Source organism: Aotus nancymaae, unplaced genomic scaffold (assembly GCF_030222135.1).
Source record: "Aotus nancymaae isolate 86718 unplaced genomic scaffold, 86718_ANA_hifiasm-v0.15.2.pri h1tg000006l, whole genome shotgun sequence".
In the NCBI taxonomy this organism is placed as follows: domain Eukaryota; kingdom Metazoa; phylum Chordata; class Mammalia; order Primates; family Aotidae; genus Aotus; species Aotus nancymaae.
The window spans coordinates 69,324,313-69,345,600 of NW_026988417.1; the positions used below are offsets into that span (position 1 = coordinate 69,324,313).

A 21,288-nucleotide genomic window follows, 5' to 3' on the forward strand; every position below is an offset into this window, starting at 1 on the left:
TAATACTATCTTCATTCATTAAGCAAGTATTTACTGAATGGCTACTAGGTGGCAGGCATTATGATTGGTGCTGAAGATACAGCAATGAATAAGCCCCTATTCTAACTAGATCTTAATGTAGAACTCACGTTCATAATTCTTCAGATATACAGAGGGCTCAGATGTCTGTTTATTTAGGTGGTGAAAACAGAAAAGATAAGTTTTTCCAGGCAGTCTGTCAGTAAACAGACCTTATGATTGTAAGCACCTTGAAAACAGGGCCTATATCCGTCTTGCTCACTATATTCTAAGAGTCTACCGCAGTGCATGGCACATTACAGACAGTTAAAGATCTTTTGAATTAATGAAGGCACAGTGATAAAAAGGACATTCTGAAAATGGGGGCTGGTATTTCCTACCTACTAAGAGTTTCACTTGATTTGCTGCCTTCAGTGGAGTCCCTTATCGAGTTGTTGCTTCTGTTGGTAGAGGGATGGGAGAAATCAGTTTACACAATGTATTTTCTTACCAATATAATAAAAGTTTGTGAGAAAAATAATGTATTCTTATATAGGGTGAAATGATATCATTTGACAGCTGGATAAATAAATCATAAACATTAACTTAATGATAAAACAAAATTGCTTCTCTCAACATTACTTTTAGATAGATATGGATTCAAAAGAGTGAGACTAGGGAACTGGCTCTTCCAGGTGGAGGAAACAGAATGGAGAAAAGCTTGAAGACAAAAATAAATGAACTTTTGGGAATCAGGAGAAGTCTGGTTTGATTAGAGTATAACACAGGAGTGAAAGCAGAGTGGTCGGTCACAAGGGAGATTTGTGTGTGACCACTCTGGTTAATTCTTCAATGTCAGACTGAGGGAGATGTACTTAATGCAGCAGGCATTGAGGAGCTACTGAAGATTTTCAAGCAATGGCCATAGTGTCTTACACTATGATAAATAATGAATTAACATTAACCTTTTTTCTTTTTTGGCTAAAGTCAATTTTTGAAAGCTGTCTTTGATTATGGTCATATTTGGAATTATGGATTTTATTTCTTTGTGCTTTTAAAATTTTCCATTTAAGAATTCACCTATTCAATTATTGATGAAAATAAGATTGTTTTCAATAAGGTGCTGATAGTCCTAAATTGAAGTTTTCATAGTTTCCTTCTGAACCATCCTTTTCTCAAAAGTTATGTAAGCCATTGTAAATATGTGTGAATATAGAAAAAGTCTTCCATTTTTGTTATGGCATACCATATAAATAGCTTCATATGGATAAACATCAGCAAATTTTAAAGTAAGAAAAAATGTCTACTGAGTTGACTTCTAGAAACTAAATTACTTCAGTACATTTCATTGAAATATTTTTTAAAGTCAGTTAAACAATGAGCCCAATATGCCCATTAAGTGTTATGTAAACTGTCCAAACAGGCTTCTCGAATTATCAGACCACATATAAAATTGTTGGACAATTAATTTGATTCAGAATCTCAGATTCTTCTTACCTATGGCACATGTCTGATCTCAGGCTAGATTCGGTAATGCAATCTCTTACCCTATCCTCTCTGTATAGAAAATATAACTCTCAGTTAATCATATAAAGCACAATTTCATCCATGTCTTTTTAGACTAATCAATTGCTTACATATATTCAATTTTTCTTTTAGCAGCAGCTGTAGATTTTAGGCCTCCAAGCAAATTTTGCAAAGGGCTCTGGAGTTCATCAACTGAGAAATGCTTTCCTCACACAAATTCTTAAAAGCTTTAGGCTGAGTTTAGGCTTTAGTGACAAGGTCATTTACAGGATTACAGCAAATTAACATAAACTCTCTAAAGGTAGGGACCAAATATATTCAGGTTCAATACAGTCCAATAGCGTCCAAGCCAATCATTAGTGGCTGGAGTGGTGGAAGCTGATCAGGGAAGTCCTGGTAATCCCTCAGAATGATCAGTGCTGGGGAGCAAGGGTCTCTAACTTTTACTTCTGGCTTTTCCTATGTTTCGTAGGAGGAGGCATGTCAATCTATGCCTAAGTTTACAAATCTGTCAAATGAGTGTAATATTTAATACTGCCCTGATTTGGAAGGCATATTATAGTTATAACAAAAATGAAAGTACTCTGAAAATGAAAACATTCATTGGAGTGGCTAGTGGAACAGTTCTGACGTTATCTGCTTCAGATAATGCAATGTTACGCTAATGTAACTGGGCTGTTACTAATGTTTTACTGTTATTACCAATAATTAACAATTAGATAAACTCAGCTAATATTTGGCTACCTCAGGTAAATATATATGAATTGGACATCATAAGAAACTGGAGATTATTTATATACAGGTGTTATTTCAGGAAGTATTACTTTTAGGTATTTGTCATATAACCAGAAAATGAATATTACAACAATGGGCCATTATAACACTAAAAAATATATATCATACTAAAATGCTTTAGATAAGCTAATCTAAATGATAACACACAAAAGTAAATATCACTGTCTGAGAGAATATGAGACTCACACTGATGTCTGTAGCTATGTGCAAGGAAGGGCTGGTGAACTGGCTGAATCCTTTTTGGATCTGATCTTTTATTAATATAATCAAATCAAGTCATTGGCATGAATACAGAGAAAATGAAGTCTTTTCCTATTATCTTCTACTTGGAGCACATGTGGTTCTCAGGGTTCTAGTTTTATCTCCCTTACTGAACTATGTGGCTGCAGACATGTCAACCTTTTGAGATGTGTTTTTCTCATTTACAAAATGTAATAAATAAATCCTTCTCTGCCTTGTCTCAATCAATAAGATTATGGATATAAAATCTTTTGAGAATTAAAATTTACAAACGTAACTGTGGGTGACACCTGCACTGACTATTTTCTGAATAGAATGACTGTATTGTTTTAATGTCGAGTTGTTTTACATTTGCTTAACTCCTCCATTTTCATATTGTTTTCTGTGGTAACTGCAGATACTTTTAAAGTTATTTAAACCTCACCCTCCCAGAGAGTAACATGTGAATAACTCAATGGAAAACCATTCATGAGATGAGCTTTCCCATTCTGTATGCACACAGCCTTACACAGCCACGTACATGGTTCCTAGAGATGTCCTTCCATCCTCCTCTGTCTTGCTAAGAGACATAGCTGGCTCCTCATTGATCACGCTTCTCAACTCTTGGAGAAGCTGTTTCAGGTCCCTTGTTGGATCTTCCTTCAGTGTGTTAGCTTTCATAGAGTGCTGAGTTAAAACAATTTACAAACAAAGACACTTATTTTTTCAGACTCCTATGCTATTTCCTATCACAAAATTAATGCAACTGGTCAACAGAAATTATGGAAAAGCAAGAAGAGAAAAACAAAAAAAATCACCCATAAGTTTATTACACAGGGATAATCAATAATAACCAGGAAATAATCAATAGAGTACTATAATTTATATGTACATGGACACATATATATATAGGGACTGAACTACAGACATTTATTTTTAAACTACTTTTAAAATTTTAACAATGCAGTATGAACGTCCTTACTATGTCATTACATATTTTCAAGTACACCTGGGCAAAATAATTTTCACTACTTTGTTTAAAGCTAAACTAATTTGATAAAGCAATGGAACTTGAGAAGTAAGGAGCTCTTTAGAGATGAGTTAATCTACCCCCAACATTTTACTGATGAGGAAAGAAACATTCAATATTTCCAAACTGTGTTAGGCGGTGTTTTAAAATAATACGGGATTTTCAGATTGACAGTGTACTCCAATAAATATTAATAACATGATAAGGAATACAGACATTCTCAATAGGCACATCAAGAGGGGAAACCAAATGATCAGAGTGCATTGCTGAGCAGGTGCACTTGAGCTATTTGACCTATTCTAGCTGGAGGAGTCCATCCCACTGAAAAGCTACACCTGTCACGCAGATTGGCTGCTGAGGGATGAACACTGCAGATTTTCAATTTGTTGAGCTTTAATTTTCTAGGATTTATGCGAACAAAGAGCTGATGTTACTGGTATAATATAATCCTCATATCCTCCTCTTCCCAACTCCACTAATAAACCAATATAATATCCAGCTGAAGATATCAAGGGTTCTAACTAACTGAATGTGTGCTAAGTATGTCTTTCCAGTTTACTGACAGCTATCTTACCTGGAAATTATCATGATGAGTCACTCTAAAGTTTCACAAATTAGACTCCACTCAATTATTAAATTTGACTTCATTTGCTTAAAATATAAGGATGTGAACCACTTTCTCAATTATGAATAAAAACATTTGACTCTAAAAAGATGATCCAATTTTACCAAACACTGGTTTTGTTCTTGTCCTCACCCTAATATACGTAATACCCAATATGGAATAAACCCCATAAAGTTGATTAGGAAAGTTTTATCCTATGGCAATATTCACTCACCTTAGTTATAACCTGGACTTTATATCTTCCCATATCTTCTGCCCACCAGAAAGTTTATCAAATAAGCTTTGGCAATTAATGTTAAAATGTTTGAGCCATTGACAATTATTATAAATGAGCAATATAAAACCAATAAACACATATAAATATGTTGTTCCCCCTTGTCATTGTGGCACCTAGGTTCTTTGAGAGTGACTGATGCTTTACAAAAGTTGCGTTTTTTTGTGTGTGACAGAGTCCCACTCTTTCACCTAGGCTGGAGTGCAGTGACAAGATCTCAGCTTACTGCAACCTCCATCTCCTAGGCTAAAGCAATCCTCCTGCCTCAGCCCCGCCCCCGACTAGCTGAGGAGTACAGGCATGCACCACCATGACCAGCTAACTTTTTTTTTTTTTGTAGAGAGGGGGTTTCACCATGTTGCCCAGGATGATCTCAAACTCCTGGACTCAGGCGATCTAGCCACCTTGGTTTCCCAAAGTGCTGGGATTACAGGCAGGAGCCACTGTGCTGGCCGACATGAGATTTTAAAAAGCATTCAATTTAGTATTCACTTAGCAATTAATTATAATCAGTCCTATGATATTCTTTTATTGACTTTATCCCAATACCTATCTTTCAAACTTCTATGTGTGTTGCTCCTCCAATGAAAATGTAAGCTCCACAGAGGCAAGGACTTGATTTGACCATTATCATCTTTATATACTCCATTACATACCCATACTTTGCTTGGGTATAAAATCAAAAAAATACCAAGGCTGGAGGGGTCCTGAAAATTTTCTGGTGCTAGTCCAACTCCCATATTAGAAGTGATGAAGAATTCTCTCTATAGCATTCCACTAATATGCTTATCTGGCATTTGATTGATCACCAAAGACCAAGGAAGGCAGTTTAATTTTTGTATAGCTTCGATTCTTTGAAAGAAAAGCTTCCCTCCATACCCATACACCTTCCACCCTGGTCACAGTTCTAACATAAGAAACAAGTGTAACATAAGTCTTTAAAAATGGATATTTATTTTATCATACAACCCCCCTCACTTCCCAACACACACCTCAGGCTAAATTTATTCAGGAAAACTGAGCAGAGCAGAGAACTGTTCCCCTTGCTTGATTTGGATGCTATTGTTAAAGTCTTTTTTGGTTGCCACACAATAACACTGACTCAGGCTGAGCAGGCAGTCAGCTGAGAATCCTTATGTCTTTTCTAGGTGTTCTTAATAAGCTTCCTCTTCTGTGTCCTATACCTTGTATTTTTGGGTATTCACTGTAACAACAGAAATGCCTTTTTTTCTTTTTTTTTTCTGAGTCAGGGTCTCATTCTTTTACCCAGACTGGAGTGCGGTGATGTGATCACGGATCACTGCTGCTTTGACCTCCCACACTCAACTGATCAGTCTCCTGAGTAGCTGGGACTATAGACACACACCACCACACCTGGCTATTTTTTTTTTTTTTTTTTTTGTAATAGAGATGGGGTTTTGCCATGTTGGCCAGGCTGGTCTCCAACTTCTGGGCTCAAGCGATCTGCCCGCCTCCGTCTCCCAAAGTGCTCCCAGGTAAATCACCATGCCTGGCCAATTTAAGTTTTATTTAGTCAAAATTATCAATCTTTCTTTTTAATGTTTGTATATCTTATAATGGTTTTATTAAATCATTTTAAATACTTTATTGGTTAATTCATGGGAAATATGTTTTGATTTATAACATGAGCAAAATACATTTTTTTTTTTTTTTTTTTTTTGAGACGGAGTTTCGCTCTTGTTACCTAGGCTGGAGTGCAATGGCGCAATCTTGGCTCACCGCAACCTCCGCCTCCTGGATTCAAGCAATTCTCCTGCAATTCTTCAAGCAATTCTCGATCTCTTGACCTCGTGATCCACCCGCCTCGGCCTCCCAAAGTGCTGGGATTACAGGCGTGAGCCACCGCGCCCAGCCAATACACTTTTTAAAATTAGAAAACAGCATGGCTGGGCACGGTGGCTCATGGCTGTAATCCTAGCACTCTGGGAGGCCGAGGTGGGTAGATCACCTGAGGTCAGGAGTTCAAGACCAGCCTGGCCAACATGGTGAAACCCTGTCTCTACTAAAACTACAAAAAATTAGCTGGGCATGGTGGTGCACACCTGTAATCCCAGCTACTTGGGAGGCTGAGACAGGAGAATGCTTGAACCTGGAAGCTCTCAGTGAGCTGAGATTGTGCCATTGTACTCTAGCCTCAGCAACAAGAGTGAAACTCCGTCTCAAGGGAAAAAAAAGAAAAAGAAAGAAAATAGCTAGGAAATAGTTCTAAAATATTGTTACATATAACTTTTATCAGGCTTGTAAAGAAATAAACACATGCTCTTCCCGAAGTTACCAGAGCCCAGCAAAGGAGCAAAGGATCATGCTCCCCAACACCCCAATCCTTTGACCCTTACAACATGGGTCCCCAAACCCAGAACCAGTACTGGTCCCTGGTCTGTTAGGAATGGGGCCACACAGCAGGAAGTAAGTGATGAGAATGAATGAAGCTTCATCTGTATTTACAGCTGCTCCCCATCACTCACATTACCACCTGAGCTCCACCTCCTGTCAGATCAGCAGTGGCATTAGATTCTCATAGGAGTGTGAAACCTCTTGTGAACTGCACATGTAAGAGATGTAGGTTGCACATTCCTTATGGGAATCTAATGCCTGATGACCTGAGGTGCAGCTGAGGCGGTGATGCTAGTGCTGGGGAGTGGCTGCAAATATAGATAAACATTAGCAGAGAGGGATGACTGCATAAATCCATTGCCTGCAGACATATTAAAACCCTATCAGTGTGTGGCAAGTGACAATTAAGCTGCATCTGGTGGCTGGCTTTACAGCGGTAAGTGAGTTGTGTACTTCAACTGTATAGCTGCATCTGTTAGCAGGCTTTAAGTCAGAATCCGACACCTATTTTAGTCCATGTGTCTTGCCCATTATTTGATTTACCACTTTGCCTGTGCCTCTTTCCTGCACTGCATACTTGTCTCAGTCATAGTTTTAGTAAGCCCATAAGCTAACCCTAGCCAAAATGAATAAAAACAATCATCACTGGAGAGCTTCTTGGAAAAGGGAGAAAGACCCAATCATGAGAGAGCAGAAGGCTCTAAAGCTGCCAATGAAAAGAAAGCTGCGTTTAAAAGAAAATATCAAGAGTCCTGCTTAAATTACGGGTTCACTGCAATAGGTAATTCACGTTCTCCAAGCCCTCTTTTTATAATATGTGGCGATCCAATGAAGCCATGAAACCTTCAAAACGGCTTCATCACATGGAGACCAAGCACCCTGCATTAAAAGACAAGTCTTAGGAGTTTTTCAAAAGAAAAAAAAAAACTTGAACATGAAAAACAGAAGCAATTATTGAAGGCCACCACTTCATCAAATGTGTCTGCACTGAGAGCATCATTCTTAGTGGCTAACCACATTGCAAAAGCTAAGGAGCCCCTTACTATTGGTGAAGAGCTGATCCTGTCTGCTGCTAAGTACATTTGTCATGAACTTTTAGGAGAGGCTGCAGGTCAAAAGGTGGCATGTGCTCCTCTTTCAGCTAGCACCATAACTAGACAGATTGATGAAAGAGCAGAGGATACTGAGGCACAACTGTTAGAGAGGGTTAATGAGTCACCATGGTATGCAATCCAGATTGACAAATCTACTGATGTTGACAACAAGGCAACAAACGCTTGTTTTTGTGCTATATATTTTTCAGGAGGATGGGCACAAGCACATGTTGTCTGTGCTTTTGCTGCCAACCAACACCACAGCTGCAGAACTAGTCAAGTCTTTGAATGAGTACATATCATGAAAACTGGTCATTTTGTGTTGGTATATGCATGGATGGAGAGAATGCCATGACTGGACAGCTTTCTGGTTTCACTACTTGGGTCAAAGAGGTCGCTTCTGAATGTGAGTCTATGTACTGTGTCATCAACAGAGAGATGCTGGCTAGCCGAAAAATGTCACTGAACTTCACAATGTTTTGGAGGATGTGATTAAAACTATCAACCACATTGAAGTACATGCCCTTAACTCATCTGTTCACGCAGCTCTGTGAGGAGATGGACGCAGAGCACACACCTCTTCTCTTATACACAGAAGTGAGATGGCTTTCTAAAGGTAGATCACTGACCAGAGTTTTTGGGTTATGAGAGCTGCTCCAGAGATTTGTTTCTGAAAAAGTCACCACTGGCAGCACATTTCAGTGACACAGAATAGGTCACAAAACTTGCTTACTTGTGTGAAATATTCAACTTGCTCAACAAACTCGATCTATCACTTCAGGGGAGAACAACAACTGTGTTCAAGTTGGCAGATAAAGGGGCTGCATTCAAAGTCAACTGAAATTATGGGGGCAACAAGTGAACACTGGGATTTTTGACATGTGTCAAAGTTATCAGAGGTTTTGAAAGAGGCTGAACCAGGGTCTCCTTTCTCCCAGTTGGTGCATAATCACCTATCTCAGCTTTCAAAAGAGTTCAAGGATTACTTCCCAACCACAAAAGATCTCTGACCTGGGAAGGAATGGACCCACCACCCATTTGTGAATAAACCAGGTGAATCGGCTTTCTCCATGCTAGAAGAGGATCAACTGCTTGAGATTGCAAATAACAGTGGCCTTAAAAGTATGTTTAAGGTGACTTCAAATCTCCCTGTGTTCTGTATTAAAGTAAAGGCAGAATATCCTGAGATTGCCACAAAAGCATGGAATAGCCTGCTTCCATTTTCAACAGCCCACCTTTGTAAAGCAGCGTTTTCTGCAGTGACAGCAACCAAAAAGAGATTAGGGAGTAGACTGGACATAAGCACACTTCAGGTGTCACTGTCTCTCATCACCCCCAGATGGGACCATCCAGTTGCAGGAAAAGAAGCTCAGGAACCGCACTGATTCCACATTATGGTGAGCTGTATAATTATTTCATTATATCTTACAACATAATAATAATAGAAATAAAGTGCGTAATAAATGTAATACACTTGAATAATCCCAAAACCACCCACCACCTCAACCTGTTCTATGGGAAAACTGTCTTCCATGAAACAGGTCCCTGGTGCCAAAAAGGTTGGGGACTGCTGCCTTAGGATACACATTAAGGCTATTTCTAGGGCACATATATTTGCAGGGCAAAACTTGTACAAGCTTTTTGTGATATGGGAAGAATATAAGCTTATACATTAAGTTGTTAAACTTAAGGTTTATTTTGTGGTTTGGTTAGTTTCCTATTACATTCTGACTCCGAAATCATTGACTCTGAAATCATTTTATGTTGGACTTGTTTCTAAAATTTTTCAAAAATTATATCTCTAATGTACTTCCCTCTTCTCCAATACTGCTTTTTCTAATGGCCTTAAGTCTATTACAGGCAAACTTATGAGTCATGATGTAAGATAAGTAAGGCCTAGGGAGAGTGTACTCCTCAACCAGTTCTGTCTCCATTCTCCAAAGATAGAAGATAAATGAAAAAGCTAAAAATAATTGCTTGATCTCATTCAGTTTGAATTCAACCATTCTATTTTGAGAATGTCTACCCCCAACCCAACTCTTATATTTATATTTATATTCCTTTTTAGAACATTGTAATGAAAATGGAATATAAGTTTACATAGTATATTAGGAATAGATGGGCAGGAAACAGGAAAAAAGTTACGAAGTGTTGCTAAAAATCTTGCCCGCATCATGTATATTTCATTGGCAAAGATCAAGCACAGCAACAACAAACTATAGTGCATAGGAATAGAATCTGATACATAACCAAAATCAATTCTATTATCTTAGATGTATTTTATGTCTTATGTTAAAATAGCCACTATTTGAAATATTAATCTAAAATGCTCCTATATTAAATTATATATATGTATGTGTATATATGTATGTGTATGTGTGTACACACACAAAGGTACAGTACCTGCATGTTCCAGGTGTTTGAGTTTGGACCAAATCACATAATATTACTTTTCTGCTTTTCCTATTTTCTTACTTATAACACAATAAAATCAGGCGGATAATTTCAAATGTCTTTGAATATTTAAAACTGCATGATCCTCATTCACAAAGACTAATGAAATACAATAATAGTTATTGTAGGGTATGTACATTATCAACTTAAAAAATTATTTTTATAAACATCAATCAGCTATATAATGTAGAGAAACAGTACAGTATAATAGTTAAGGACATAAGTTCTGGACTAGGCTGTCTGGGTAAGTCTCGTCTCAATTGCATTTTTTTTTTTTTTTTTTGAGACAGAGAGTCCTACTCTGTTGCCCAGGAACTGCAACCTTGTAATTATGGGCTCAAGCAATCCTTCTGCTTCAGCCTCCAGACTAGAACTATAAGCACATGCCAATATTTCTGAATAATTTTTTATTTTTTATTTTTTGTAGAAATGAGGTCTCGCTACTTTGCCCAGGCGTCTCAAACTCCTGGTCTCAAGCAACCCTCCTGCCTCAGCCCTCTCAAAGTGTTGGAATTTCAAGCATGAACCACAGTGCCCAGCCTCAACTGTATTCTTGCTGTGTAAACCATGTGTAAGTCACTTAGCTTCTTCAAGCCTCAGTTTCTCTGTAAAATAGGTATAACGATAGCACTTACCTCATGTGGGGTAGTTGTGGGAAATGAACTAATCTACAAAAGTACTTTGCACAGTGCCTGGCAAAAGAGTTTTCAGTAAATCTAAGCTATTATTAGAATCATAAAATAAAGAGACTAAAATAAATAATAAATGAAGGGGCAATGTAGAGCAGTGCAAATAGTAATATTCTGCTTCTAAACTTGGCATTAATTTCTCTACTATGCTAGGTCACATTAAAGTGACACTAAAGGAATTAAGGATAAAGAGGAAAAGACAGATAACATTAGATTAATAATGCTAACAAAATTTTGGGAGACAGCAGGCAAACGGATAATTCATAATTAATTTAGCAAAACAAAGTTAAAACTTAAAGTACCTGCACAGAAGTTGCCAGTGTGAAGCAAGCTACCCTGCCTCTGAGTTTTCTTTTCTTCTTTTTTTTTTATTACACTTTAAGTTCTGGGGTACATGTGCTGATCCTGCAGGATTGTTACATACGTATACACATGTCATGGTGGTTTGCTGCTTCCATCCCCCCATCACCTACATTAGATATTTCTCCTAATGTTATCCCTCTCCAACCTACCTACCCCCTGCTATTGCTTCCCTAGCCCCCCACCCCCAACAGACCCCAGTATGTGATGTTCCCCTCCCTGTGTCCATGTGTTCTCATTATTCAACTCCCACTTATGAGTAAGAACATGCGGTGTTTGGTTTTCTGTTCTTGTGTCAGTTTGCTGAGAATGATGGTTTCCAGTTTCATCCATGTCCCTGCAAAGGACATGAACTCATCCTTTTTTATGACTGCATAGTATTCCATGGTGTATATGTGCCACATTTTCTTTATCCAGTCTATCCTTGATGGGCATTTGGGTTGATTCCAAGTCTTTGCTATTGTAAACAGTGCCGCAACAAACATACATGTGCATGTGTCTTCATAACAATTTATAATCCTTTGGGTATACACTCAGTAATAGAGTTGCTGGGTTAAATGGTATTTCTATTTCTAGATCCTTGAGGAATTGCCACACCGTCTTCCACAATGGTTGAACTAATGTATTCCCCCACCAACAGTGTAAAAGCGTTCCTATTTCTCCACATCCTCTCCAGCATCTGTTGTCTCCAGATTTTTTAATGATCACCATTCTAACCGGCGTGAGATGGTATGTCAATGCGGTTTTGATGTGCATCATGTATTTCAAAGTCCAGGGTAAGAAACAGGGCAGTAAAATTGGAGGACTGGCTAAGTTTACAGGAGAAGCTGTTAGAATTCCAGAAGCTGTCTCTAAATACTCAGGTGATTACTCATTCTTTTCTCCTAAATGAATTTAGAGGCTTAATCTTCGAGTAAGGTTGAACCAAAGGACTTTGGACCCTATAGAGATATCTATCTGGTATAGCAGGAGTAAGGCTGCAAATGTTAAATATGAGTATTAAGTGAGACTGCATAGATAGATAGATATTAATAGTTACCCTAGACTTCCTCTCCCACTCACTTCACAGAATTCTGACTGACTTATACCTATGTATAAGTCAGGAATAAGAGATCCCACTTTAGGGAAACTGATCGGCCCAAGAATAAAGAACTATAGAAAATTTTAGGGTCCCTCAATAAAAAAGCAATACCTAACCATCTACCACTTGACAAACCCTGAAACCTTACATAAAGCTTTGGATAGGTTTTTAGGGCCTCAGTCTTAAATATGGATAGACATCTAAGGGTCACCAAGCATTAAAAGAAAGACTCTACAAAAACAAAACAATGTATTCCAAGAAACGTTAATAATTCAGGTAACAGAAAAAACTATTTAAAAACCAAAGTTAATATCCTTAAAGAGAAACAAGAAAGTATTGGCTGGGCACGGTGGCTCACACTTGTAACCCGAATAGTTTGGAAGGCTGAGGCAGGTGGAACACTTGAGGTCATGAGTTGGAGACCAGCCTGGCCAACATGATGAAACCCCATCTCTACTAAAAATACAAAAATTAGCTGGGCATGGTGGTGGGTGCCTATAATCCCAGCTACTGAGGAGGTTGAGGCATAAGAACTGCTTCAGGAAGGTTGCAGTGAGCTGAGATTGCACCACTGCACTGTAGCCTGGGTGACAGAGTGAGACTCCATCTCAAAAAACCCATCAACCAACCAAATAAACAAACAAAACCAGGAAAGTGTTGCATCCATGAAAGAACAGAAAGCTACTTAAAGAGAAGACCTTTTAAAAAACAACAAAAAAATGGTTCCTGGAAATTTAAAAAAGTACATGATACAGAATTCAATAATTGTTTGGAAGACAGAATTGAAAAGCATTTCTCAAAAGGTAGGAATAAAAGATGAGAAGATGTGGCTGGGCGTGGTGGCTCACACCTGTAATCCCAGCACTTTGGGAGGCCGAGGTGGGCAGATCACGAGGTCAGGAATTCAAGACCAGCCTGACCAATATGGTGAAACCCCATCTCTACTAAAAATACAAAAAATTAGCTGGATGTGGTGGCACGCACCTGTAATCCCAGATACTCTGGAGGCTGAGGCAATAGAATCACTGAACCCGGGAGGCTGAGTTTGCAGTGAGCCGAGATTGCACCATTGCACTCCTGCCTGGGCATCACAGAGTGAGGCTCCAGCTCAAAAAATAAAAAGTCAAAATTAAAGAAAAGCAGAGAATCAATCCAGGAGATCTAATAGAAAACTGATGAAAATTCCAGAAAGAACTGAGAAAACAAAGGGAAGAAAATGATCAAATAAGACCCCCTTGTCAAAAAACAAAAAACAAGATGTTGGCAAGGACACAGAGAAAAGTGAACACTTATACACTGTTGGTGGGAGTGTAAATTGGTTCAGCCACTGTAGAAAGCAGTTTGGAGATTTCTTAAAGAATTTGAACAGACTACCATTCAACCCAGTAGTCCCATTACTGGGTATATACCTACAAGAAAACAAATCATTTAACCAAAATGATACATGCACATGCATTATCATTGCAGCACTATTCACAAGAGCAAAGACGTGGAATAAACCTAGGTGGTCATCAACAGCAGATTGGATAAAGAAAATGTGGTACATATATACCATGGACTACTATGTAGCCATAAAAAAGAGTGAAATAATGAACTTTGAAGCAACATGGATGCAGCTGGAGGCTATAATCCTAAGCAAATTAACACAGGAACAGAAAACCAAATACTCTATGTTCGCACTTGCAAGTAGGAGCTGAACACTGGGTACTCATGAACATAAAGATGGCAACAACAGACACTGGAGACTACTAAAAGGGGTAGGGAGGGAAAGGTTGAAAAACTGCTGGGAACTATGCTCAGTACCTAGGTGATGAGATCACTTGTACTCCCAAACCTCAGCATCACACAACATACCGAGGTAACAAACCTGTACCATGTACCCATTGAATCTAAAATAAAGGCGGAAAAATAAAATAAGGAAAAAAAAGAATATCCCCAAGTGGGGATTATTCTGAAAGAATACTAAAGATAAAGAAAAGATTCCAAATGCGTTAAGAAAGAAAAAAACAGGTCATATACAACGGCTCTGGAATCAAAATGGCACAAAAGCAACAAAATTCTGAGCATCGATCAAATGTAGGTGAAGAATAAAGGCATTTTCAGACATGCAAGGTTTTAAAACACTTGTAAAAATGAAATGTGCGTTTTCACAGAAAGTCACTGCATTATGTGCTCCATCAAAAGAAAGAAACCAAGAAAGGGAGTTAAGCCTAAAAAACAGGAAAAAAAAAAAAAAAAAAAGATGAAGGGAATTCCTGAGACTTGGGTAAAAGGAAAATCCAAGAAGGCAATCCTGCAGCAAGCCTAGAGAACAACCAATCCAGACTGGAAGAGGAGTAGGGAGGGCCCTGAAATACACACATACATAATATGTGAATACATAAGCAAATATAAGAGCTGCTAAAATATCTGATTAGTTGACTCATACTAAAAGCAGTATTAAGAGTTTTCTTCAGAGAATTTTAAGGGATAATCAGGTCTAGGTATCTAGAAAACTAAGTAAAGAAAAAAGCAAAACAATTATTAAATCTAAGGGCAAAAAGGAAATATAATCACAGTTCACTACACAGTTCAGCTAGGAAACCATCTACACAGTCATAATAATTTGAACAGTCAATATGATTTAACCAAAATTTATCATGTGGTTACATGTGGAGACTTAAATTCAGGGAAAAGAAATGTGTGTATGTGTAAAACATTTTTATATTCTACAATAGAAGTTTATAGATAATGTCTAAAACTGTACAAACAAGGGATAAAAATAGAGGAATTCTCTTACAAGGAATGACAGATCAACCCTTCTGTTGAGAATTCACAAGAAAAGTATACAAAATATTTTTAGTATACAAACGTATACAAAATAATTTTTTAAGTCTGTCTGACAGCATTAAAGCGCTACCAAGGCAGGGAAAATTTATGGGGCCAACATCTGGAACAAAGAAAATCCAGAGAAGCATAGGATTTTCACTTGTCAATTCTAAAAGAGGCAGCTGAGACGGTGAGGGGGTAAGATGAGCTTTTAGCATAATCAAGAAGCTAGAGGGATAAAAATGGGAACTATACCAAAGAGGTGGAGGCTAAGCAGTAAACCTCAGGCTGTGAGGATAAGAGACTTAATCCGAATCGCTTCAATCCCTAAATAAATTACAGTGATAAGGGACTGTTAGTGCCCTTGGTTTAGCTACTAGCCAGGAGCAAATGTAAATCCTCCATAAACAAAGAAAACTGTCTAGAACACAAAATTATCTCTGTAATTTTTTCACATACAATGTCCAGACTCAATTATTTAAAGAGGAAGCAGAGAGACCCAACAACAACATGACTAGAAACCAAGGGAAAAAATTGTAACAGGCTCAGAGGGGAATCAAATAATAGAATTATCATAAGCTGATTTTTAAAAGTTATTTTCTTACTCTGTTTGGGTTGTTATAGGAAAATATCTTAGACTGGGTAATTTATAAACAACAGAAATTTACTGTTTACAGTTCAGGCTGAGAAGTGCAAGATCAAGATGCCAGCAGATTCAGCATTTGGTGAGGAGCTCTTCCTCATAGATGGCACCTTCTATGTGTCCTCACATGGGAGAAGGGGCAAACAAGCTCTCTCAGGCCTCTTTTGTAAGGACACTAATACCATTTGTGAGGGCAGAGCCCTTATGACCCAATCACCTCCCAGAGGTCCACCCTGGGGTTTAGGTTTCAACATATAAATCTTTGGGGTAACACAAACATTTGGACCATACATGTACTTAACAACACACACACACACACTCACGTGCACACACACACACACAAGATAACACTGAGAATTTCTGTAAAGAAATGGAATAAAAAACATGAATTAAATGGAATTCTAGTACTAAATATCACAGTTTCTAAAATGAAAAACTTAATTGATGGGTTTAATAGACTGGACTCAGGTGAAGGGAGAATTAATTATCTGGAAAATAGGCCAGAAAAAAACCACCAGACTGAAGCACAAAGAGACAAAAGGCTGGGCAAAAGTGAAAAGAATATAAAGATATATAAGTCATGATGAAAAAAAATTAATCCGTGTTACTAGAGTCCCAGAGGGAAAAAGAAAATAGAGAAAGAAAAACTGAGTAGATAAGGGATGAAAATTTTCTCAAATTGATGAAGATTTCAATCCACACATTAGGAAGACCACTACTCTAAGAAAGACAGATAGAAAGACCAGCACATCTAGGCACATGATAGGCAAACTGTTACATAATAAAACAGAGAGAATCTTAAAAACAGTCAGAGGAAAAACTACCTCCGAAACAGCAACAACAAGATTTACAATGGACTTATCAGTGGAAATAATGGAAACCTGAAGACAATGTTCTACAGTGAATTCATTCATCCATGAGATAAATATTCATTGAATATATGCTAGACACTGTTCTAGGTACTTGGCAAACATAAGTGAACAAAATAAAGAATGAATGTTACTTTTATTGTGTAAAATTATATACTAAACATTTTTATGAGAAGGAATTAATTGTATAAAGCATGTCTGACAGTATATTTTTTAAATGTGGTTCATTTTTTCTGTTAGAATTATTATTTAAAAACTTAAGTTGAGGCCAAAAGCAGTGGCTCACACCTGTAATCCTAGGACGTTGGGAAGCCAAGATGGGAGGATTGCTTGAGCCTAGGAGTTTGAGACCAGCCTGGGCAATGGTGAAACTCTGTCTCTATAAAAAATACAAAAATTGGCCAGGCATAGTGGCATGCACCTGTAGTCCCAGCTACTAGGGAGGATAAGATAGGAGGATTGCTTGAGCCTGGCTGGTTCAGGCTGCAGTGAGCATGACTGCACCACTGCACTCCAGCCTGGGTAACAGATCAAGACGCTGTCTCAGGAAAAAATAAATAAATAAACAAATACTTAAATTAAAATTTAAAGTTAAACAAACTAATGACTAGTACTTTTTCATTGATGGATAAGATTCTTTATAATCAAGTACAATCTATATATTAAGCAGCTGGACAAAATCAAATAGCTTTTGGGTAATTAAAAATCATGGAATTTCAGAGTTAATCTTTCTTGGTGACCCTAGAGGTCATCTTGTCCAGACTACTCATTACAAATGAAAAGACTAAGGCACAATATATTTAACTGACTTGCCCAAGGCCACACAAATCAGTTAAAAATATCGTTCCAGTAACTCCTGGTCCAGTGTTCTTTGCTGTTGTTTGATTTGCAGAATTATATTTGGAAAGGGGAGGGTAATTTAATTTTTATCAATGGAACATGTCTATTTTTAAAAGTAAAATGATTTCATAACACTTAAAACCAAAAGCACCAGTCTCCTGCCCTTCCCCTGTGCATCTCTGAATTCCAGTCTCCAGAGAGAAACATGTTTAACTTCTAACACTAATATTATCATTCTATTGTTGTGTGATAGCTTATTTTTCAATGCCGACGTCTTAAGTATGTGAGAGGACTCTATTTTAGTCATTCAAATAGTACATAATTTTCATTTAAATGTTACAGGTGAAATAACAGATTACTGGTGATCCTGTTGCCATATGTAAGATAGGACTTTTAACTAATTTAATTGGTTTTCATGTGTGATTTATGGAATGTCTTATTTCTTAACAGTTGAATAATGGTAGCAAGGGATTTGTGGTTCCAGAAATACATATCTTCAGAGAAGAGAAGGCTTGAATTTTACATTGCACATATTTTTTTTCTGAGCATTAAAAGTATAAAACGTTAAACTAAAAAAATTCCGAAGTTTCTAATATTTTAATTAAAGGGAATAAAAGTATCTTACAATTAATAAAATTTTCATGCTATAAATAAGTTAACAAAAAACCACATATAGCAAATAATTTTCATTTTGGTAGAATTTTAAATATACTACCAACTTGCCTTTGGCTTTTGAAGTGATGCTTATTTTAGCCATCTCCCTATTTGCTTTGTAATCTGGAAATGCTTGTGATGGAAATAACTGAAGAATTGAAGATAAGAAAACACCAAATAGTAAAGAAAATATTTTTATTCACCTGGACTCCACTGAATTTATAGGAAAATGTACAAATCTAAACTCTAGTAATTGAAAATACTATGAATATAGAGATACTACTTTTTAGTGCAATTCTTTCCAATTTAGAATTACTTACATATATGTTATTTGCATAATGGATCATAAGATTGGTTACTTACATGAGATAGGAAGCTGGCTGTAGACTGAGAAGATGGTACATTAGAATGAAAACGAGTAACAGATGCTGGCTGGAGAAGATGTGGTTTCATCGAAGAATTTGAGGTGTAACCAGGGCCCTGATGTTCCGGGAAAACAATACAGAGGTGAGGAAAATAACTGCCTACCTACAACTGTAAAGAATTATGAAATCAAAATGTATTTTTTGATTTCACAGGCAAAATCCATTACTGAGATTTTAAAATGTGTCTGTCATTTTAAAGTATACTTCTTAAAATAGACATATATTTCAGTGTAAAATGTACTATTTAAAAAAAACATGTTTTGTCATGTAGATTACATTACTTTTGCTAATCTACAAAAAAGCAAATATATTTGCACTTAGGGTTTTGTACCTGCTTGACTCTGGGGCATGGAAAACTCTTGCTTTGGGTATTCCCATGCAGGTACTAGTGAAACTTGTTTACATTTCACTCACTTATTTTAAGCTAAGGATAGTGCTGCTTCTATTTGTTACCATATAGGAAAAGAATAGGTATAGTATGCAACAATGTACAGATCTTATTGCTATTAATAGTATCAGGTTATGTTGAAATATACTTGAATGTGTATCTAAGGTACAAAAAAAAATATAAAAGCATATCAAACGAAGGCATTATTTTTGCTTAAACCACTATTCATGATGACCTTACTTTTATATCCAAAGTGTGTTGAAGTTTTAAGTGGACTGATTCTTGTTCCTGACACTGTATTATATCTTGACATTCTGCAAACTGCAAAGATGCCTACAATCAAGCAATCATAAATGGTTTATCTTCCATTCTTTATCCACTTTTATTTTATTAACCTATAAATGTAGAGCTGCCATCTCTTCAAGGAATCTTCCTGCCCTTCTACCAAACTATATTACAATGATCTATTTATCTGTTTTATTCAGTGAACTGTGTGCAACTGGAGGCCATGTTTTTATCCTCTGTGCTCCCAGCAAATACATAGCTTTCAGTATGTGAAGGGCACTCAAAACAATGAATGAACTAAGGATGGAGTGAGGAAACAGCTTTACCAAAGTATAAAAATTTATATTAAAATAACCACAACTGTCCCGGTGCAGTGGCTCATACCTGTAATCCCAACACTTTGGGAAGCCAAGGTGGGCGGCTCACGAGGTCAAAAGATCAAGACCATTTTGGCCAACATGGTGAAACCCCGTCTCTACTAAAAATACAAAAATTAGCTGGGCATGATGGCATGTGCCTGTAGTCCCAGCTACTTGGGAGGCTGAGGCAGGAGAATCGCTTGAACCTGGGAGGTGGAGGTTGCAGTGAGCCGAGACCGCGCCACTGCACTCCAGTCTGGTGACAGAGCGCGACTCCACCTCAAAAAAACAAAAACAAAAACAAAAACCCACAACTAAAATTCATACAGTCAATATATCATGTTTTAATAAACAAAGGTAACAGAGGTGAGATTGCAAATTCTTTCATCTAACCATAGGCTCTGTTTTCTTAGCAATCAAGGATGGTTTCAGTAAAATTTTAGGTTTCCAGAGTTTCTAGGTGACAGGATGAGATATTTATTTCTCTACAATAAATGGCAGTGACAAACAGTATCACTGATCCTTTTCATTCTTTAAGCTGTGTTTCCTCCCTGCACTTTCTGGACCCCACAAAGCGCTAGTCATTAACATTACTTTATCATTTTATTGACATTAGTAAGAGACTGTATTCTACCAAATGTCCAAGTCACTTTTTGATGGTAAGTCAGGTGTTCATGGGGGCATTTTTATTTATTCAGGCCTCTAAGGATATCAGGAACATCTTATATCTTGGATCTTACTGCTCCTGTGACTATGTTAGCCTGAAAAAGAAAACTTAGCAAAAAGTAAGCATTATGACTACGTTTTAAAAGTCAGAAGAGCCTTCTCTATAAGATAGAGTTTTCCTTTGTGCTAGGTGATTGGAATACAATACAAATTGATAAACTCAGTTCCTATCTACATAGAGCTTTCGTTCAGAACAATTCTGTTTGGTTAATAACTAAATAATTATTTAGTCAATAATTACTTTATATGTTTAGTTAATAATTACCTTATCCAGAGCAACTTCCATATTAGTAAACTTTTCTTTCAAACGACATTCCTGAGATCTCAGAACTTCCAGCTCCCCAGCCATTTTATTTTTTTCTGTGGCAACACTATTCAATTCCTGGCTGAGTTTACTCTTCTCTTCTTTCAGAAAATGTTTCTCCTACAATTATATGGGAGAAAAATATCAGAAATAGCCTGCTGATGTAGATGCTGAAAGGTGATGGAAATATAAAATTTTTATTTAAAGGACCCTGAACTAGATAAGTTTAATTCATATGCCATTTAATTGTTTCTGACTTGGGGTTGGGAGCTGCTGGAAGATTGTTACTATATACTTCCTCTTAATCACTACTGGTTTTATTACCTCTTTCTAGGCTTATAAATCTTTGATAAAATCTATGAAATATGAAATAACTATATTGTTATAAAAAGACAGTGTTTTAGTGAATTGGCATCAAATAATCATATACCAAATTTTACTAAAATTTATTTTAAACAACATAAGAGATTGTTAAAAGATGCATTAC

The 21,288-nt window shown here is 37.0% G+C and overlaps 1 protein-coding gene across 2 annotated transcripts in view; it reads right to left on the bottom strand.

Annotated features, from left to right (window-relative positions):
* Positions 1–21,288, bottom strand: part of CCDC158 (coiled-coil domain containing 158) — a 94,456-nt gene that overhangs the window by 23,820 nt on the left and 49,348 nt on the right. Inside the window, exons 14-19 of one of the 2 annotated variants that reach the window (XM_012446995.3) lie at positions 20,763–20,921; positions 19,369–19,460; positions 18,678–18,804; positions 3,080–3,225; positions 1,495–1,554; positions 399–458 (exon numbers count right to left, since the gene is read on the bottom strand). In XM_012446995.3, the coding sequence (XP_012302418.2) occupies positions 399–458; positions 1,495–1,554; positions 3,080–3,225; positions 18,678–18,804; positions 19,369–19,460; positions 20,763–20,921 (644 nt within the window). Of the gene's footprint in view, positions 1–398; positions 459–1,494; positions 1,555–3,067; positions 3,226–18,677; positions 18,805–19,368; positions 19,461–20,762; positions 20,922–21,288 lie in introns of both variants that reach the window. The other variant, XM_064364509.1, reaches the window with a different exon arrangement.